At 40.3% G+C, this 23,270-nt stretch overlaps 2 protein-coding genes across 2 annotated transcripts; one reads left to right on the top strand and one right to left on the bottom strand.

Annotated features, from left to right (window-relative positions):
• Window positions 1-2,626: 2,626 nt before the first annotated feature.
• LOC137735163 (uncharacterized) lies at window positions 2,627-5,007 on the bottom strand. The gene is made up of 2 exons (XM_068474557.1): window positions 4,872-5,007; window positions 2,627-4,491 (listed from the first exon to the last, which is right to left on the bottom strand). Exon 2 carries the CDS (start codon window positions 4,385-4,387, stop codon window positions 3,077-3,079), a length of 1,311 nt encoding a protein of 436 aa, XP_068330658.1. The 5' UTR covers window positions 4,388-4,491; window positions 4,872-5,007; the 3' UTR covers window positions 2,627-3,076.
• An 8,292-nt stretch (window positions 5,008-13,299) lies between these two features.
• LOC137733482 (uncharacterized) lies at window positions 13,300-13,770 on the top strand. Its single transcript, XM_068472630.1, has one exon. It carries the CDS (start codon window positions 13,300-13,302, stop codon window positions 13,768-13,770), a length of 471 nt encoding a protein of 156 aa, XP_068328731.1.
• The last annotated feature ends 9,500 nt before the right edge of the window (window positions 13,771-23,270 follow it).

The following is a 23,270-nucleotide window of genomic DNA, read 5'->3' as shown; positions in this document are numbered from 1 at the left end:
GGTAAACACTCAGCTTCTGCTTTTTTTTTCACAGTTTTGGGTGAAAAAAAGCCAAAAACAAGAAGCTGCAAAACCCAGCTTTGAAAAACCGGTTTTTTTTCACATCTGTTTTACATAAAAGTTTATCAAACACTCTAATACTGCTTTTTTTTTATTTCTTTCAAAAGCACTTTTACAAAAAAGTTTACCAAACACTCAGCTACTTTATTTCACAGCTGCTTATTCTCAGAGCACAGCAGAAACAGTTTTTTTTTTCAAAGCACAGCAATACCAAACCAGCCCTCAACTTGCAAAATCTAATACAGCCCCACAATCACATGCAATGCAATCGCACCTTAATCTCAGTCAGCTGCAACTCGCGCTTTCAATTTCAACAGCAGCAATCACTCTCCCTGAAACAGAAACATTCAAAGCTTTTTCGGCATTATGCAATAATCAATTCCTTGAGTAACAGAGCAAGCTAGTAAGCAGATGAGGCTAATGGAGCATACTTATATTATACTAACCGTTAGGGGTTCAATTCTATATCATTTAAGAATCCATGGGACAGGGTTGAGACTTCAAAGAGAGATAAAGTTTACAAAAATAAAAAAATAAAAAAATCTATTTACCAGAGAAAAATTAACCATGGTTTTAAACACTGACGTACTTTGCATGTTAAAACTAAGCACCTGACCGTGGCAGATTTCTGTCAGTAGAAACATTTTACTGTTTTATAAATTTTCAATCTTTTCACTAGTCTTCGATAAATGAATAAAATCATTCTACTCCAGAAACCTACAAATCTTCAGTGGCAAATTTAACCCTTACGATTATAGCTAGCTGCAATTTAAATGATAGCAAACACATCAGAAGAAAACGAAACTTGAGATATACTAAACTGAGAATCCGACAACCAAAACGGATTCCAAATTACCATATCTTTGGTCAATGAGAAACATACCTGATACCTGATACTATCTTAAATATGAAAAATACCTCTTTAAAATCTGGTTGCTTCTTGTCTTCCATTTCCACGTCCCTTCAAACAATGTCAATCAATCTGAATTTTGAACTGAAACCCAAAACAACCTTCTGGCAATAACTCAGCTATATAACTGAGGTGATTTACTATGGTCGAGTCAATGGCCACGATTGAGGCAAACATCTAAACCAACACGGCTCTGAAGTATGCCACAAGAAGCACTGAATGACCAAGAGATAAGCAAAAAGCTAGAAAAATTCAATGAAAGAAGGTGCACCTTCATAAAATCTCACATTATATATTGATAGGGACTCACTCTTAGGTCCTCTTCATTTTCAACCTAACATAATCATATTGATGCTTCCAATGAGTAACTTCTTCATTGTATAACTACTTTCAGTGATCTATGAAAGAACTGCTACTAGAGAAATGAAGTGGAAGGATATCATTTTCTAACCAGAAACATTTATTTCTCATTCTAGAATACGGTAATGACTTTTCCTTGGTAACAAGAAAAATAGACTGTTTTTAGCGGTGAATGTCTGATACTTGTTGAGGTGATCACTAGCATACCCAAGGACAAATACTTGACCATGTTCACAGAAAAAAACAATTTGCTCGATGTAATACTCATGCACTGTATCAGGCATGCACAAAGACAGAAACTTGATGTTCTATAAATGTAATTTATGGCGTCTTATATATCACCAATATGCATAACTGAAGCTGGTGAGTCAGACAACAAAATAGACAATATATGCCCTAAATATGGAACGAACAAAAGTTATTAACTCCAGCATCAACAAGGATAAGGTCATAAAATAACGGAGTGAGAAATCTACAAACCGGATACCAGCCCATCAAAGATTAAAAACCACTCAGGATCTATTAGCATTTGAGTCTAAATATGGGAAATTGACCTTTTCTTCCATAGGATACTTAACAAAAAAGTGATCGAACTTTCAGAGTTTGGCAGCCCAAGCTCATGCACCAAACATTGACCGAGTAGTTTTCATATATATTTTGAAAATTAAACCTACAAAGGTAAAAATTAGACGCCTACTGATGTACAGACTTTCAACTTAAAAACCTATGAAGACCAAAAAGAACGCGACTGACAACCAGCTGTTTCCAATTTTTTTTTTTTTTTCTTTCCATTTTGAGTGATAAGATTTGCTACCTTGTCACATTTCTGCCATCTTAAAAGACATTAGAAATAGGTTCTTATTACAAAGTATAGCCCTAACTGAAATCTTTCTCTTTAGAGCTAAATGTCAACATCCCTCACAAATCAATTGAAAAAATTCGCAATCCTAATCTTCTTCTTACCACTTGCATGTCCAAGGTATTTCAAGAAGTCAATGTTTAGCATTGAAAAATGCCATCGTATTATCTTTATTTCTACTTCCAAACTTAGAGGATTGGGTTGCAAATGTGTAACTCAGATGACCTTATCTTAACACTTGTCATCCAACCAAAATATACAATATGAATAATGGTGCCTGATAACTTAATGCAGAATTAATCGAAGGATCAAGTAAACTCAACGAAAGTAGAGTTGGTCAGCAAAATAATGCCACAACCGACCATTAGTTTTGGACTTGTCATAATAAAATCCAAGAAAGTATCAGTTTAAAGAACTAGCAGCTGACAGTTTCAAAAGCTAGTAGTAGTACATATATATTTACCAAGATATAAAGCATGTACAAGCATACAGAATCAAGAATTAGCACCTATAAGACTTACAAATATAGACTGCTCTTTGGCATACAAAAAGGACCCTGTGCCATGGCATAACACCAGTAACTATCCTCAATATATCCTTTGAAAGAGAACAACACCGAAAGATTCTTCCAGGGAAAGTTCAATTCTTGGAAAGAGGACAAAAATGTGCTCTTATAGATAGCCCAGATGCCATACATCAAATTGCAGTACCTTTTTACTGAATGAATTCAAAAATGCTTTTAACAGCAGTCAGAACTTCATACATGGTTGCCAAACACAGCCATATGAACTAAATTCGGAAACCTTCTGCAAACAAAAATGTTTGCAGGATAATGATGAGGAAACTTGAATTATATTGATCTATATCTCCAGGAAACAGCTTTTTGTTTATCTCAACCTTCTCCTTCTAGGTTCAGATGTATATCCGTTGTTTGAATCAGAACCTCTTGAATTAGTTCTCCTAGAAGACGAGGGAAGCAATGCAAAAGTTGTTTCTGAACCTGTTGGCTGATCCACAATAATGGTATCAGTTCTTATAAAGGAAGCAGAGGGGAGCGCATCAGAATTGATTTCAGCAGCAGTATCAGAAGTCTGCGTTTCTGGTTGTATAGCTGCAGCGATGCTCGCAGATGTATCTCCATTATCAATATGTAAAGACTGATGACGGTTTCTTCTAACATGGTGACCATTACTATATTCCTCGAGGTCCTCGACTAATCTTTCTGCTGAATCCAATGCAGTATTCAACGCTGACGAAAGGGAAGATACTGAAGCGGCCCCTTGTAGTAATAATCTTGAAACTTGAAGGGAATCATGCTGGTGTTGGTTTCTTGTCTCAGTGGCAGGTGATGCCTGTGATGTCTGGTCCTGGCTGGGCACGAAACTAGTTCTTTCAGCCATGACTTGTGCACGGAAACTATCCCGTGACCGTCTTCTCTCCCCCATTGAACCAACTATGTTGCTAAGTTGCTGAATCCTTTCTTCAATCAATGCAGAAGATGGGCCCCGCCTAATAAGCTGCTGCCTCAAACCCTCAATCCTGTGTGCAGGGGGCCTAGGAGGGGCCTTTGAAACAGACTCGTTTGACTTGTGAAAACATTTACCATCCCCATTCCCGTAAATTGGAATCAGACTTGAATCAGTTACTTCTCCTTTACACACGGGGCATTCCCTTGCATTTGAATCCACATACGACAACTGATAGAAGCATGGCCAACAAAACAAATGACCGCAACATGTCAACATAGGATCTCTTGCCATATCCAAGCATATATTACAATCAAAAAAGCTCCCAGTATGAGGCTCTGCCTTTTTCACATTTGTATCCATCCCCAGTGCCTTGGCTATCAAATGCATGTTATCACCTCTGTTGGTTTTGCCAGATTCCACTGTTTCTCGGGCAGCTGGAGCATCGTCCTCATTCTGACTGTGTTCGTTTTGTGTATCAGAAGCAACAACACCAGCAGTGATATTCACAATTTGAGGGGAAATTTGAGCTTGTCGCCACCTCTGACGCTGCCTAGCCCTGGAAGTGACTGCTTCTAGTTGTCTGATACGTTCTTCAATGCGTCCATGGGCAGTTTCAAGCTCATCGAGTATGTTATCTAATCCGATCACCGAATCAGGCAGTTGGTCTAAAGGCTCTTGGTTTAAATCTAAAATCATGATTTCTTCCCTTATATTACTCCCCATCTCCATATATTTCCACCAACCTTATTCCTTTCGGAACAAGAACCCAGTTGAATCCAGAACAATTTGAATCACCCACTACCAGAAAATAAGCAACAACCAAGGTTACTTTCCTGTCAAACATGCAAAAACAATGTCATTGGATTTAAAGGGGTATGCTTCATCACTTCAATACAACCAAAACAAATTAAACTGAACATTTTATCTCATACATTACATAACCCTGGTAAAAAAAATTCCTTGAAAATTGAAAACTCAAACGTACATCACCATTTTCTAATTAATTATGCTTTGATTCAGGAAAATTACAAGCCCTGCGTAAGTCCAGGCAAACAACGAATCAAGAAATATCAACAAGGAAAGATTTCCAATTGGCAGATGATCAGATTTATGTACCTTTAAACATTATATATGATATATCGTCGTTAAACAGAGAGAACAACTACAGGAACAAATTAAAAAGGAAAGAAGAAATAATTGAATAAAGCTATACCTGTATGTATATGTATAGGTATAGGATCGGCCAAGGACCCAGGAGCCAGCTGCTTCGTTTATTTCTTCTTTCCTCTGTGTTTTGTGCATGAGAGAGAGAGAGAGAGAGAGAGAGGCGCCAATGGCAGATAAGCGACTGGGAATATACTGCCTTGGAGCCAAGCCAGTTCATGACCATAACGTGCTGTTGGTGCCGTTAGGTTTCCCTCCGGGTCTGCTGGGAGACGGCCCAGACTCGCTTAGGCCCGTCGATTGCCCTGCTTCAAACCCTGACTTGGAGCCCAATATAGGCTGCTATTCTTGAATCTTGATATTTTCTCATTCATTAATTTTAAACAATTTTTTTTTGGGAACTAATAAAAAGTCCCTCACAAATTTTTTTAATTTTTTTAATTTTTTTTTATAGAATAACACTTAAACAACTTTACTTATTATTAAGGATGTTCTTTATGTTAAGGGACAAAGAATTAAAAAAAGAACCACACTTCAAGAGGGTTTTAAATTAAAAGAAAATGGCCTTAATAATTTAAAAAATGTCGTTAATAATAAAAAAACATATGCAATGATAAAGAAAGTTATTTTAAGAATTTTTGCACAAATGAGCCGCAAAACCACAAGGATGGCATAACTGGAGCCACTCTTTGTACCCGCCCAACTTGGTTGCATTAATGACACATGAAGGTCTCGCTGCTGGCAGGCCCCGGAGGAAGTGAGAAGGAAAGAAGGAGTTGGTGAGGGTGGGAGTGGTGAGTATGAACCAATGGCTTTGAAGCACAAGTTGTTTGGAGATCAGTCTTGCAATCTCCGCAGTGGTAGGAAAATCCATTTACGTGCTTCATGCATGCATGGCAATTGAAGACCCCATCAGAATATAATGGGGTTGGGAGCAAAGTTCGTAGGATACGTTCTTTTTCATCAAACGGATGCGTGATTTGCTGAGGCATTTGTGAACATGAGACGGGAAGCAAGCAAATGCATGGTGTGCAACTGTATATCCATCCGCCAGAGGCATCTAGTTTGCAGGCTGCGCATGAAGCAGCTAGTCGCTGCCCGTTTAAGATTTTCTGTTGGGTCTGTGGGTGATAAAGATTAGAAAGGATCAAGGGATGTGGGTGGCTAAAATGTTGAAGCAAGGCCTAAGGTTGAGGTTGACCAACTACCTGCATAATCAGATCTCTCGTTCCCTCACTCTCTCACACACGCACAGAGGGAGGAACTTGTGTTTCAGATGATCTCTAGCTAACTTTCTTGTCTCTTAATTGGATAATTAAATCAATAGGTGCTCTTAATTATGATAATTTCGTCCCCTTCATTCCTTGTGTGCAATGTATATCGATCGAATTAAGCCTAGTGGACTTAACCAAGGATTAAAATATCGGCCATGCAAATAATATTGGGCCTCCAATTTACTGATATTTCAGGGATATATCGTTATCGTTTTAGGTATCGGAAAAAAATCAACAAAAATGGCAAATATAGGCATTGAAACACATAATTTTGGTCTAAAACTTTCATAGATGTTATGTACATTATCAATGAATGTATTGAACAAATAAAAGTCAAAATTTATTAATAATAAGATATATATATATATATATGATGAAATATAAGTGGTATGTAATGCGCGTTAACGAAAAGTTTTCTAATAAAATGTTTATTAGAATGAATAAACCATGCATAAATCATAGTTTGTTTAAACATTAGATTACAATTTAGATAAGTGTCCAACTACATAAATGAAGAGCTCCTATGAGGTTCAAACAATGAGGAACAACCATCTAGATTCATACAATAGTCATATCAAGTCATGTAACCCGAGCAGTTTGTAAGCCATGTTTGAACATGGTGCACATATGTCTCTCTTGAGCTCCCAACTGTCAACCCATACATGGGATAGTTAGGATTAACCCAACTAGTAGGTCCATAGTCTGTTTCATCATCTTGAGCTCCATAACTAGTTCCATTATAATCAGACATGACATACTCATAGCCATCATAAGATTCATTTGAGTTAGTACTAGATCTAGTTCCTATGCTCATAGATCCAAAACTGATCGCTATGCCATCTTTAGATAGATTGATTGGTTGGCTTCTTTTCCCTGAGTATTGCTTCCCAATTGCGCCAATGCCTGGTCTAGCTTCTCTGCATGCATGATCCTCATCTTGGGTGGCATGAGTAAAATCAGCCTCGATAGTAAATGGGCTATATTGTCTTCCTTCTTCATTACCTCCTGATCCAGCATTACTTCATCCATCATTATCTGACCAATTGGATGAACTTTCCTTTCTACTAGTATGGCATCATCTCTCAAGGGATGTCTTTGACCTTGACGAGTGCCAAGCATATCCCTTTCAAATGATGAAGTATCTCCATTCCTAACATCTTCAGATATGACTCTATTAACATCAACTCCTTCTTGGGCAACATGTTGTGCTATAACGACATCAGGGTTACCTTGTTCATCATCCAAGTGAGTTGTCATAATCCATTGTTGAATTGGATTATTATCATCATCAGATGGTTGCCCTCCAATATCAAGAAGGTCTATGTAGTCATTTTTTGCAACCTTGTTCATTTCGGCCTCTTCATCACGTAGCTTAAGTTTCATATTATAATAGCAAAAGACAATCTTTTCCAGCCTAGTATATGTGAGACGGTTCCTTTGTTTCGTGTGAATAAGAGCAAATGTACTCCAATTTCACTCACATGCCGATGATGATACTGTCTGTGACAATATATGCATAGCAATTTTTTGCAAGTTCGGGGCAGAATCATCATGAAGATTCCACCATTCTACTGGGGGGATCAATTTTCTTGATTTGATGGCCATCTCAGTGCGAAATGTCTTTCTACAGTCTCTAAAATTTATCACCTGGATTCACAATGTTTTGTGTTCAGTATGCATAAAACTAAACTAATGAGGAAGACATTGTTTTGTGTTCACTTACCCCCGCCACAAATGCTTGCAAACCTATATCCCCAATTGGATTCAACCTTTCAAATACACTTTGGAGTCCTGATAGTAACTCTTTATTGTGGCCAACCCTTGTTTCATATTGATATCTAGGGTTCAAGTAGTGGGCTACAAATATGAAGATTAGTTAATGCCCGTTGTATAAATTTAAAAATTGATGCACATTTTTACTAAGAGATTAAAACATACCAGCTTGATGTAATGGACGAGATAATGTGACATCCCATATGTGATTGATGATTTTGAGAATCCATTTTTTTCCCTTCAACTTAGAAATCTTCTCTTTCATTATGTGAAACATATCATATAAGATAGGCATTGTAGAAACTACCTCTGTGTCAACAATTCGCAGAATGCTATACAAAAGGCTCATAGATGGATTGCACTTCTTCCATGGCATCCCAGAATCTATGATCAAGGACTCGACTTTCAATTCTATTCCCTTCTTCTGATTCGCTGAATCGACTATTATACCATTCCTCACTTGTAAAAAGTTGCCTCAACCCAGCTTTCTTATTTAAGATGTTATTGATGGTGATGTAGTTTGTCGCAAACCGAGTTGCACCGGGTCGGACCAAATCTCATTGACAGAAGATCCTCATCTGACCCAATAGTCAACCATGATTGTAAATGTAGTTGGTTAATTTCCTAGCTTTATTTATGACATTAGCCACCGACTCTTGCTTCCCAATATCTTCAAATATTAAATCCATGTTGTTTGTACCATACTTGACCAATCCCGAAACTACTAAGCACCGGTCAACAGCATACCGTCAAGGACCCACAAGACTTTTCCTCCAACCAGGAGGCCAATCACAACACGACACATGTCGGTATCAGAAGCCAATCATATCACGACACGTGTCGATATCAGAGACTAATCACAACATGACACGTGTCAATGTCAGAACAAAGCTAGAAACTCTTTTCTATAAAAGGGGATCATTCTCCCACAATAATCCCTAATGTCATTTGTACTAAACTATTTACTAGAACTGACTAAAAGAGAGCTTAAACCTATGTATTTGTGTAAACCCTTCACAACTAATGAGAACTCCTCTACTCCGTGGACGTAGCCAATCTGGGTGAACCACGTACATCTTGTGTTGTTTGTTTCCCTGTCTCTATTCATTTACATACTTATCCACAATAATGACCAGAGCAACCTAGCGAAGGTCACAAACTTGACACTTTCTGTTGTACCAAAGTCCTCGCCGATTTTGTGCATTAACATTTGGCGCCGTCTGTGGGAATCGCACTTATTCCTACTCTCTCCAGCTTTGTCAAGCTGGTTTCCACCATTCGCACACTTTCTTTCGACCATGCACCCCTCTCCAACATGGGGAGTGAAGGGAGCCACAACATGCAGAACGACACCCTCCTCGTACTTAGTGCAAAGCAACGAAAGAAGGAACGAAAGAAGTTTGCTCTTCAGGCTAAAGTCGATGAGCTAGAGGCTCAGAACAACAAGATAGCGATAAAGAATGAGATCCTCCAGAAGCAGTATGAGAAGTTCTTCGGAATGTTCCATGAAGCTAGGCATACTCAAACACATGAACTCATCGCCCCCAAGGAAGTTAACCACCACCTGGGTGCCCCCCAACACGGGGGATCACCTGCCTTCAATATGGATATCCCTAATGGGGAGCGAGTTACTCATCAAGGTGTTGATCAACATGAGACCTCTCTCGACCTAGCTGCTTCGACCCGAAGCAGGAGAAGTGGAGGAAGACACCTTCTTGCAGAAGGAGTAGAAGGATCAAAAGCCGTTTATCACGACTATCGGGACTTCCTGAGGCAGCGTCGAGAGAACCCCATCCACATAAGCTCGAAGATCAATGATCCAAGGGTTTCTGAAAGGTTCGGTCATTTCCCATGCCCCAAGACAATTGCCAATCTAGGGAATGAGCGACACGTCCTAGAGGAATATGAAGGTACGAGGGACTCGGGGGCATTTCAACAGGCTCGCCCTGGAAGTCAGTACAGTGAGTCCAAAGAAAAATATCATGCCCTTGACCAAGTTTTCCTACTTCCAAGAGGAGATGGAGACTTACGGAAGAAGGATCCAGCAATACATGACTCCACTCAAGACCCCCTTGTCCTACAACTTATTGAGGAAGTAAACAAGTTAAAGGCCGAACGTCAGGCCGAAATACGTGAGTGGAACCAACCTAGGCCTGGCCCTCTTACAATGAGGATCCTCGACACCTCCCTCCAAGCAAAGACAAAGCAGAAGCTTGGCTTACAACTCTACACTGGAAGGGAGGACCCGATTGAACACCTTAAACTCTTTGAGTCCACCATGGCATACCGGATGCACACTAACGAAAAACGATGTCTTCTCTTCCCCTTTACCCTCTCTGGCGGAGCTCTGAATTGGTATTGTCGTCTTCCACTTAAGACAGTAGACTCATTTGAGGAACTGAAGAAACTATTTGTCTCTCAACACATCTTTTAGACAGATCGCTTGCATTCCGCAGATGACTTGTACACTATTCGCCAGAAGCCGGATGAGTCACTACGAAAGTATGTTGGCCGCTTCAGCCATGAGTATTCTCGCTGCGCTGAGGCAGATGACAAGACCGCCCTTAAAGCCTTCACATCAGGCCTACGCGACTGTTTCTTCAAGTACATGATCAGTGCTAACACTTGGAAGACTTACTCCGAGGTAATGGCACAGACTTATAACCATGCCTCCGCCGAGGCGATGACATATCAAGGAAAACTCCTTATAGCCATCCCTTATCAGCAAATGGGGAGTAGAAGCCAAATCCAACCAAATGAGAAAACCTCAACCTTCCAAACAGCAGCGACGTTTCCCCCTGCCCTACCTAATACCTCGCCAAGTCAACAGGCGTATCATTCTCAGGGCAAGAGGAAAGACTTCCATCCTCACCAGTCTCATTTTAATAAAAAGAGTAAGGGGCACTATCGCGATAACCAAAGATATCACCATGATAATACCCGCCCCCAAGCGGTTAATGCAGTGGGCCAAACACGTGTCAAGAATGGTCCTACCCCGAGGTATGAGACATATACACCTTTAAACACCACATGCACGGTCATTTACCCCCGTATAGCTCACTTTATACCAAAGCCAAGGCCGAGGGAGCCAGATTTCAAGTCCACGAAGAACACATGCATGTTTTGTGGTTACCACAAGTATAATGGCCATGACGGCGAGAAATGTATCACCCTCCGTGATCATATTGAAGCTTTGGCACGTGAAAGAAAAATTGACCAGTTCCTCTTTCACCCTCCAAGGGATAACCGCAACCAACGCCAAGTGAATGTGATATATTCCATAAGCGGCGACACACCAATATTTGAATCTTCCAACAGGGCCATGAAAAACAATGAACGAACGTTGAAGCCTGGCCACCAAGTGTTTCACGTGGAAGACATCAGGGGAGACAAGTATCAAAAGCCTAACTGGGATCCAATATGTTTCTACCCTGAGGAAGAAAGAGGTATCATCTATCCTCACAGCGACCCACTAATTGTGGAGGCTCACATAGATAACTTTGATGTACGACGAATCCTGGTAGACACGGGGGCGTCGGTCAATATCATGTTTGCTGAAGCCTTCAAAACACTTAATGTAGCAGAACATTTGCTCGATCACTCGGTGTCTACTTTGATAAGCTTCTCTGGTGATGTCGTGCAACCTTTAAGGAGCGCACATTTACCCTTCACCATCGATACAAGCCCGTACATAGCCACTATCACCACTAACTTCTTGGTGGTTGACTGCCCAATGACATACAATGTCATCTTTGGACGCACAGGCATTAATGATCTCAAGGCCATGGTATCCACGCATATGTTGTTGATGAAATTTCCAACCCCCTATGGGAATGGTTACATCAGAGGAGATCAACTTAGTGCACGATCATGTTACAACACTTCAGTCAAGCAACAACACTTGCATGTACCTAAAGAAACACTTTCTATACATGACCAAGTTATCAAGACCAGCTTGGATAAAGCCAACTTGAATATTCACGGTGGTAACAATCAACCCGACGATCCTCGAGATGACTTTTTCACCCAGCAAGCACAACCTGCTGAAGAGTTGGAGAAGGTCTCTATCTCAAAAGATTATCCAGATCGCATAGTGAAGATTGGTACCACTTTGTCGCCACCCATTCGGTTGGCATTGATCTCTTTTTTGCAAGAGAACACTGAAGTCTTCGCCTGGTCATACGAGGACATGCCAGGCATCTTTTCCGATATAATCTGTCATCGCTTGAGTATTGATCCCAAACCAAGCCGGTGAGACAGAAGCAAAGATCTTATGATGCTGAACAATATGAAGCAATGATGGCAGAAGTTGAAAAACTCAAAAGCATAAGCTTTATCCGTGAAGTCAATTATCCAACGTGGGTAGCAAATGTGGTCCTTGTTAAGAAAAATCCGACCAAGGAAAGTCTCTTGCTTCAAAAGATCTTGTGGAGAATGTGTGTCGACTACACCGACTTAAACAAATGATGCCCGAATGATAGCTTTCCCCTTCCTCTCATTGATAGACTTGTAGACTCTACAGCAGGGTGTGAACTCTTGAGCTTCATGGATGCTTACTCAGGGTACAATCAAATCCTCATGAACCATTCGGACTAAGAACACACGACCTTCACCACTGATAGAGGACTATATTGCTATAAAGTCATGCCATTCGGCCTAAAGAATGCAGGGGCGACTTATCAAAGATTAGTTAATTCAATGTTCGCTGAACAGATTGGGAAAAGCATGGAAGTTTATGTTGATGATATGTTAGTCAAAAACAAACATGCTAACTAACATATTGCCAACTTTTCTGAAACCTTCTCCATCCTGAAAAAGTATCGAATGAGGTTGAACCCCAACAAATGCGATTTCGGTGTGGGCTCTGGAAAATTATTGGGCTTCATGATTAGCCAACGAGGCATTGAAGCTAACCCCGAGAAGATCAAAGCAATCATGGACATGAAAGAACCAGTAACCTCAAAAGACATCCAGAGCCTTACTGGCAAGGTGGCAGCCTTGACTAGGTTCATCTCTAAGTCCACAGACAAATGCGCTCTTTTTTTCAAAGCATTTAAAGGAAGTAAGAAGTACATCACGTGGACCGATGAATGTGCCGAAGCATTTAAGAACCTCAAGGTTTACATAAGTAAAGCTCCTCTGCTTTCCAAACCTGAAGTTGACGACACCCTAATTGTCTATCTATCTGTCTCAGCTTCAGCAGTCAGTTCTGTCCTCATTCGTAGGGATGGTAGTATCGAACGACCTATCTACTACGCTAGCAAGGATCTACAAGATGCGGAGACACGATACTCCAACATTGAGAAATTAGCTTAAGCATTAGTCATGTCTGCTCGGAAACTTCGCCCCTACTTCCAAGCACACTCCATCATCGTGCTTACCAATCACCCCCTTCAACAAATACTTTAGAGTCCTGACATTTTAGGGTGAATGGTCAAATGGGTCATAGCACTGGGAGAGTTTGACATCTCCTACCACCCAAAGTTAGCTGAAAAGGGCCAAGCAGTTGCAGATTTCATTGCGGAATTCACTTATCTCGTTGACATTTCTCTTACACCTGAGGCAGCGGCTTCATCACCCCTGGAAACTCGGAAGGTAGAACCAACACTCCCAGTATGGACTCTATATGTTGATGGCTTATCCAACCAACAGGGTTGTGGAGCAGGACTAGTCATGACTACCCCCGACAAAGTGGCAATGGAGTATGTTCTTCGCTTCAAATTCAAGGCGTCAAACAATGAACCCGAGTATGAGGTCCTTTTAGCAGGCTTACGTTTGGCCAAACACCTTGGAGTTAAACAAATTAATATCTTCAGTGACTCCCAATTGGTGGTTAACCAGGTCACGAACAACTTTGACGCTAAGGATAACTCCATGGCAGCGTATCTTCCGCAAACGTAGATTTTGCTCAAGCACTTCCACTACCAGATCACCCAAGTCCCTCGAGCGGCAAACAGTCATGCAGACGCTTTGGCTCACCTCGCCTCAGCAGTGGAAGACAAGATTGGGAGAAAAATTCATGTCGAATTGTTGGCAACACCAAACACCATGGTCACAGAAGTGTGCAACTTGTAACAGGGGGATAGCTAGATCACCCCAAGTTATAAATTTCTTGTTCATGGCACTCTCCCAAATGATAAAGTCTAAGCTAAACAGATTCGATATAAGTCTACGCGCTACCTGATCATTAATGACCAACTCTACAAGCGAGGTTTTAACCTACCATACTTACAGTGTCTCACACATGCGGAAGCGGAAATTGTCCTTCGAGAAATACATGAAGGAGTCTGCGGAGATCATGCTGGATCTCGATCCCTAGCACACAATGCTTTTCGCCAAGGATATTACTGGCCAACACTCCACCAATATGCCATCAGAATATCCCACTCATGTGATAAGTGTCAACGCTACGCAACTATTCATCACTCCCCTCCCGAGCCTCTTACTCCTATGATCAGCCCTTGGCCCTTCGCCCAATGGTGACTTGATTTGATCTGCCCAATGCCTGCAGGAAAGGGCAAGCTCCGCTATGCAATCGTTGCAGTTGACTACTTCACAAAGTGGGCCGAAGTAGAACCCTTGACAACCATTACTGAGGCAAAAATAGAATTTGTATATGTTTTCTCTCTTCCACAAAATTTGTATATGTTGTCTCTTCCACATTTTCAAATTTCTAATTTTCCCAAAAAAAATAAAAAATAAAAAAAATAAAAAAATAAAAAAAAGAAAAAGAAAAAGAAATTGGGAAATTCAACAACTTCAACAAATGGAGGGTAACTACAATTCTCAAAAGCTTCACACACTCTTTATCAAGATAGTGTGAAGCAAAATAAATTTATGGTGCCAACAAAAGCTTCAACAAATGAAGGGCAACAACAAATGTCAAAAGGCTCACACACTCTTGATCAAGATAATGTGAAGCAAAATCAATTTATGGTACCCAACAAAGCTTCAACACAAAAGCTTCACCTACAAAGTTTCAACATTAAACAAAACTTCATCAATGGAGAGCAACTACAATTCTCAAAAGCTTCACACACTCTTGATCAAGATAGTGTGAAGCAAAATCAATTTATGGTGCCCAACAAAGCTTCAACACAAAAGCTTCACTTACAAAGTTTAAACATCAAACAAAGCTTCATCAATGGAGAGCAACTACAATTCTCAAAAGCTTCACACACTCTTGATCAAGATAGTGTGAAGCAAAATCAATTTATGGTGCCCAACAAAGCTTCAACACAAAAGCTTCACCTACAAAGTTTCAACACAAGAGCTTCATCTACAAAGCTTCAACACAAAAGCTTTAACACCAAATTTTCACCTACAAAGGTTCAACTCTCAACTACAAAACTTCAACACAAAAGCTTCAACACCAAAGTTTCACTACAAAGGTTCAACTCTCAACTACAAAGTTTCAACACAAAAGCTTCAACACCAAAGTTTCACCTAGAAAGGTTCAACTCTCAACTACAAAGCTTCAACACAAAAACTTCACCTACAAAGCTTCAACACAAAAGTTTCAACACCAAAACTTCACCTACAAAACTTCAACATCAAAGCTTCACCCAAAAAAAAAAACAAAAAAAAAAAAAACCTCCCTCGACCGGAGACTTGGGGGACTCCTACCATATACCACTACACCTTGGTACTCAGAAATTTCGCGACTACTCAGTGCCTTGAATTTTTCAAGTCCTCAACCGAGAAGTTTTCCTCACTCAAGAAATTAAGGGAGCACTACTTCAACCTACAGGGTCCACCCACGAAGTTTCAACATGCAAACTTCAACAAAATAAAAAATTCAAAGAACTTAGTGAAGGGTACCTTAGTGTATTTAACACAACACGTTGAATGAAGTAAAGCTTATTTATTGATATATTCGATAAATTACAAATATGTGCATACACATGAATCAAAACAAACGAACAGGAGGGCGCCTTCACAAAGGCTACTCAGGAGAAGTTTCAACACTCGGCAAAGTCCCAGAAATAGGAGGCACCGATGGGTGATTATTTGGAGCCTCAGTACTGGGCAGAACCCCAAAAAGATGAGGCACCAGAGGTTGATCATTTGGAGCTTCAGTATGTGGTACAACCCCAGAGGACGAAGGCAATAAATGTCTTTCGAACAAACTCACAAACCTCTGATGATCATTTAAAATCTAACCCTTGGATTCCTGTAACTGGTCAAGCTTTCTCTTCATGGTTGTAGCATAGCTTTGTGTGAGCATGTGCAACTGTCTATTCTCATGCTTAAGCCCTTTGATCTCCTGTTTAAGACTTATCACTTCAGCCGCCAATGATTCAACTTGGCGAGTTCGAGCAAATAGGCGTTGGGCCATATTAGACACAGAACATGCACACTGAACACTGAAAGCCAGAGAATCCTTAACAGCCAACTCATCGGATTGTTTGCAAAGTAGTTTGTTGTCTTTGGGAGTAAGAAGATTCTTGGCCACCACCGCAGCGATCATATCATTCTTCATCACAGAGTCCCCAATAGTAAGGGGACCAATAGGAGATAAGAAGGATGAACGCCATATGTTATCCTGAGGAGACATGGTTACCTCTCCTACAACATTCAAGTCCAAACGACGGTCGGATGGGCCAGACATTCTCAGAAAAGATGAAGAAAAAATAAGGTACAGTAAGTCTTAGAAGTACAAAAATAAGGGAAAATTTCCTACAAGCAATAACTTTCGGAACGTACTCCTTGAACTTAATTGGTGCTCTAATAAAAGAAAAAGCCAGATCTTCAACAAGGTTGCTTGTTCAAAAATCGAAGAAGCACCACGCTCTGAATTTCGAGAAACGGATTTCCTGAATTAAAATTTATTAGCAATCTTCACACGCGACATCAGTTCCTCGGCTACCAAGGACAACTTTGCCTAAGAACTCTAACAAAGTTAAGACAGGTAAATGTTGAAGGCCCAGTTACCCTACTATTACCCACAAGGATAAAGGAATAGCACCACTGCTTGATTATTGGAAAATCCTTATGTGTGTCAACCTCTGTGCTCCGTGGCAAAGTAGACTTGCAAAAATGCCCAACCTTTCTTCACATCTGAGAAAACACTCCCAACAAGATTGCTTGCCCAGAAATCGAAAACCATATCCCCAACAAGATTGCCTGCTCATAAATCGAAGAGGCACCGTTCCCCGAACTTCGAGAAGTCGGATTTCATTGGATAAAATTTGTCCACAATCCTCACACGCAACATCAGTTTTCTGGATACCACAGACCACTTTTTCAAAGTGCTCTGACAAAGTTAAAACATGTGAACCTTGCAGCGACCACTACATTGCTTTGACCGAGAAGGGTAAAGGAACAGCATTACCACTCGCTGTTGGGAAAATTCCTATATATGTCGACCTTCATCCTCCACAGCCAGGCAGACCTGCCAAATAAATACAAAAATATGCTCAACCCTTCCTTACATCTGAAATGGCACTCCCAATCTAGCCCCTCGAAATACTCCGTTTTCTTTTCCTTCGATAATACCCATGCCAACCAGCTACATTAGAGAAAAAATATCTCATATCATCAGGGTTGAAAGCAAGAGTATCCCATATCATGCTTTTTCCCTGTCTTTTCCTTTGCCCTTGCTCTTACCTGCATGACAATGAGAAAGAATGCAATCAGTCGGAACCTGAAATCAAACTTCCGATCTAGAACTGATTGCCCAGAACCTATGCCTGGTCGCTTGCCTGGTCGCTTGCCTAGCATTGCTCTCGAGTACTCATCCTCAACTGTTGTCAAGATCATGAATTCCTTCGGCAAATACCTTAGAACAGTTGGTACGATATTGGCTCTTTACACTGAAGCTGTCAAGCATGGATGAGTCACTGAGAAGTCATGCTCTAAAGGACCATTTAAATGCAAAGGTTGTGCACCATTTTTGCTATACAAAAGATTGAAGCAGAAGGTTCAACGGCTAGCTAGAACAAATCACTACAGCACGACGCCCTTCTTGTGGAACTACACAATCCAGACGGAAGAGTCTGAGTCAAATCCAAGCTCGACATCATTGCTCTAATTGAAGAGATCGAGAAGTCTCAACAGCCTTTTGCTAGCACCGTCGTCGAAGAACAAAGCTTCGCCATACCACATCTACTACTTTGTTAAACAGCAAAAGTATCCAATATCATCAGGATCGAACATACTCCAGGTTTGACGAACTTATTTTGACCCTCAAATTCTGGAGTCGGCTCACTCCTTTGGAGGAAACCAGAAAACCCTCCAGCCCAGTTCAAGAATACATATGTGGAAAGTCAAGTACAACAAAGCACGTGCCGATTCGTCCGTCTTCTCCAAAAACAAGAGTACCTCATATCATCTCTTCTCCCTGTTTCTTTTTTTTATCCTTATTACTGAATGAAAGACAGGGAGAATGAGTACAATCAGCCGAAACCCAGGATTAACCTAACGATCTGAGACTGATTGCTTGGAACCCTGATTGCTTACCTTGTTTGTCACCTCCCTCGACAGATCTCCTCGCTTAAAGACTTGGGGGACTCCTACTATATGGTTTGTATCGCACTTGACCAAACCCGAAACTACAAGAAAAGTACTTCCAAGAGAAGATGCCACATCTACTTACAGAACATAGAAGGAAAATGAAGACGACACCACACTTTGGTACTTGGAAGTTTCGTGATTACTCAATGGCTTAGATCTTGCAAGTCCCTAACCGAGGAGTTTCCCTCACTTAGGAACTTAGGGGAGCACTGTTTGTACCATACTTGACCAATCCTGAAACTACTAAGCACCGGTCAACAACATACCGTCAAGGACCCATAAGATTTTTCCTCCAACCAGGAGGCCAATCACAACACGACACATGTCGGTATCAGAGGCTAATCATAGCGCGACACGTGTCGATATCAGAGGCCAATCACAACACGACACGTGTCAATGTCAGAACAAAGCTAGAAACTCTCTTCTATAAAAGGGGATCATTCTCCCACAATAATCTCTAATGTCATTTGTACTAAACTATTTACTAGAACTGACTAAAAGAGAGCTTGAACCTATGTATTTGTGTAAACCCTTCACAACTAATGAGAACTCCTCTACTCCGTGGACGTAGCCAATATGGGTGAACCACGTACATCTTGTGTTGTTTGCTTCCTTGTCTCTATTCATTTACATACTTATCCACACTAATGACCAGAGCAACCTAGCGAATGTCACAAACTTGACACTTTCTGTTGTACCAAAGTCCTCGCCGATTTTGTACATCAACAAATGCAATGTGCAACACAAGGAGTCCAATAAATAGGATATTGCTCCATCATTATCTCTCCAGCCTTAATAAAGGCTAAACCATTGTCGGTGACAATATGAACAACATTAGATGGGCCAACCTCTTTTATGACATCTTTTAACAATTTGGTGATGTACTTTGCATCCTTGGTTTTATTTGAAGCATCCATTGATTTCAAAAAAAAAATTGTTTTCCCGTTTGAATAGACCATGAAATTTATTATGGACAACATCGTTGGGCCAGTCCATCCATCACTCATGATGGTGCATTCATACACGCCCCAATCTTCCTTTACCTTTTCCACATAGGCTTGCATGTCTGTGTGTTCTATATCTAAGTACTTATGCTTTATTTCATACGGCGATGGTGTGGCTATGCCCTAGCCTAATATAATCGAACTTATATTAGCAATTGGTGTGTTTAGAATATTTAAGTTCAAGAAAAGAAAGTCATAAGGAATAAAGCAAAACCTGTTTGTTTGGCTGCATCAATCATGTTCTTGAAATGAGGGGAACCTGCTTTTTGAGGAGCCACATTCTCAAGTATGAAGAATTTGCTACAGTATCTTCCAAGTACCTCTGCTGAGTTTCTAATCATACATTTGATTGTTCTCTGTTTTGCTCTAGTATTCTTATGTGGCATTGGTACCAGAAGAGATCGGAATGGGTCTCGAAGGCTTTGAGTGTGACGGTATTGCGGTTGACTACTACCACTTGCTCCCCTTGCAAATCGTTTACTTCCCATTCCGTAAACTCCTCATTGTCTAAACCATTCTTCTTCCTTCGACTCTCTAATGGCAGCAAGGTAATCTTCTTTCTCCGCAGGGTGCATGTCTGGAGGATATGCATATCCATCCTCATCATCATCATCATCAACATGATTGCTACTTTTATTGCCCATGTATCCCCCTCTTGCTGTAGATCTTATGTTTTCTTCAACAGATTTCTTATGTTGTTTGCTAGACTCTTTATCCTTTATCCATGCAATTACCTCCTTCTTAATATTTGGTGGTACTTCTTTGCACTTCTTTACACTCTTATGTGGATCAAATCCGGCCAAATGATACTTTAACCGTGTAATTCCACCGCTTTGAAATGTGGATTCACAAAATGTGCATATTGTGCCATGCTTATTGGACAAGCATATTTCCATGCCACATCAAGACCACCAGGCACACTAGCTCCACTCGGTCTACTACTACTTGCCATTTTTAATCTATCACACTTAAATATATTAAATTAACTTACAATATCAAATCTATCACAAAAATAATACAGACCATGAGGGAGTGCCACATACCTGAAACAGCAGTCAAAGAGAACTTGCAAACAAGGAAAGAAACTCACAGACTAAATAAAAATTGAAAAGCTCACAGAGAAAGAAGAGAAGTGAAGATTTGGTGCCCCAAAAAAAGTAAAATAGCCTCTGATTTAAAGAGGGCTTCTCTCGTGATAACAATGGGAAGTTTTGGGGGTTGGGGGACAATGGTATATGGGCTTTGCAGACTTTATTTTATGGATTCCATTTGGATGATTCTCTGGCTTTGATGGAAATAAAGGTAGTCAGATTTTTTTGGAGGTATATGGGCAGTGCATTGCATATCGCCAATTGCCTGACTTCAAAAAGTGAAAAAGAAACAATCAAAAAACAAAACAAATATTAAATGATACAGAGTTCCACAAGAAGCTCAGACACATGTGCATCATTTCTCGCAGGTATTAAAGATATATTTGACCAAAAATTTAATATTTGGATTTGTGTATTTCTTTCTCTTCAGATAACACACGTATGTCCCCTCCATTCATTGTGCATAGATTCTTTATAGTAATGATTAATGGATACTCCAAAAAATCTTTTGAATTGGATATTGCCAAAAGCCTTCACACATATCTAATCACTGCCCACATACCTCGAAAAAATCTTTTGGGAAATATCAGAGATATCGCACTTATCGGGGATATAGGGGAGGATATGGCCTTACCCCCTCAGTATCGGTATCGACAGTTAAAAATATCGATATATCAGCCGATATATCAGTGTATCGGCCGATATTTCAATCCTTGGACTTAACTATATAATCAGAGATATTACTGGGGTCAATACAATATGTGTGTGTGTGTGTGTGTGTGTGTGTGTGTGTGTGTGTGTGTGTCAATATATATATGAGACTGGTGAAATCAATTCTTTTATTGAAACTAGTTAGTTAATTATGAACTGGTTGGAAGGAAATTGTAGGGTGATTTTATACACATTGAAGTCGATGAGCCTACCTCTCCAACAGCAAGCCTTGTTAAAGTAATCGTACCGGATCGTCCGATCATCGATCTCAAGAGTTCTTTCTAATATATCTCCCCAATTGGCAAAGAAAAGAATGAAATAGGCTACAACTACGAAATTATTAAGCATCGTCACTGAAATTATCTTGGATCATTTATCTTGAAATTTAAGTCAATGAGCCTACCTCTTAAAGAGCGAACATATATCCTGATAACACCATACAATTTTATATGACTAATGTTTACAGTTATAGAGTCCAACGGTTAATTTCACCCTAATTAACTATAATTTCATTGGCCAGAGATGAGGATTCTAGAGAAAATGAAGGTATTACAGAGATATGTAGTTATATAATGTAACCCTATATAAACACATAATTTCACGGTGGTATCTAGGTTGCAAAACATTAAGTAAAATTAGCAACTTGAAGCACTGGGAAAACCAATCGGTTAAGTTGACATTGTCTTCCTATACATTCTCAACCACTTCATGCTACACAAAGGATATATACAAGGAATTAAGAAGAAGAGTGGGAAAGGATGCAAAAGTCAAATGCAATCTTTCTTTTAATTAGTGTGGGTGTATATATATACTGAAACTTTCAAGCATTATTGCAAGATCCAAGATCTCACATATTTATTTATACATTACTCTAACCGAAATCAATATTGTTAAAATGCGATATGTATAAATGAATGAAGAAGGCAGCGCAAGGGAAATTCCGTGAGTTGACTACTGCATACTTGATAGACAGATTAACGAAATTCAGCGATGGACGTCATCTTTCTGTAGAGTCTCATCCTGCGATTGCTAAAGCCATTACTTGGATCATGCAGACAATGGCAGAGTTGACGAGGTAGCGTGGTTGCGGACTTGAGGTTGTGGAGGAGGAAGATGCAGTGGCGAAGAAGATCCATGTTTGTCCACAGATTTAAAAGGAGAAATTCTGTTTGGTTACAAAGATTGCAAAAGTATTGGAAAAAACTTTGTTTACGAGTGTTTTAAAATAATTGGTCCACACAAGTTGGTGAATAAAATGGGTATTGAGTAGTCAGTACTAAGTATTATCCGACCACTTTATATGGTCATATTTTAGTTGACCGCACGATGTGAGCATAACTAACTACCTACCCAGCTTCGTACGTACTACTCCAACTTCTTCTTCATCCATAGTTGTTGATTAATCCGTTAGAATTTAATTAGAACGTCGATCATCCAATACAAGGAGAAATCAATTTAGAGTCGAAAGAAAGATCGATCGAGATGGTGATGGTGAAGCATTTCAACCACTGCCATGAGTCATGCCCATTTCAAGTGCAAGAAGAGGATGATGAAATTATCATTTGCTCAGGGTGTGACCTGGAGTTGATGATGAACTCGGGTACTTCAGCTTACAAATGCAGCAAGTCCAAGTGCGAGTTTTACCTCCACGACTTGTGCTTCGAGCTTCCCCGACAAATAAAGCACAAGTCTCACCCCCCAACACCCCTTCATTATCATCTCCACCCCTCCCTAAGAATATGGCGAGTTCAAATGCGATGCCTGCTCTGGATTCGGCTCTAATTGTTTCGCCTCCCACTGCGTCCACTGCAAATACGATCTCCATCTTCAGTCCGCTGCGTTGCCTGAAATTCTGAGCCTTCAGCATCATCATCATCATCATGAGCACACCCTCACTCTCCTATATTCTTCATTGCCCCCGAATCACGAAAATGATCGACAAACAAAACATTTGCGATATCTGTGGAGGGTCTTTCCCAGAGGGCTGCTGGGTCTACTGCTGCAAAGATTGCGACCATACTAGTCGTCTCGAGTGTTCCATCGCCATTACCTTCTAAAACCCCTAACCTAAAGCTCTAAA

This window comes from Pyrus communis, chromosome 5 (genome assembly GCF_963583255.1).
Source record: "Pyrus communis chromosome 5, drPyrComm1.1, whole genome shotgun sequence".
Classification (NCBI taxonomy): Eukaryota; Viridiplantae; Streptophyta; class Magnoliopsida; order Rosales; family Rosaceae; genus Pyrus; species Pyrus communis.
The sequence above is the reverse complement of the archived record's forward strand: the minus strand, read 5'-3'. Positions and strand labels throughout refer to the sequence as shown.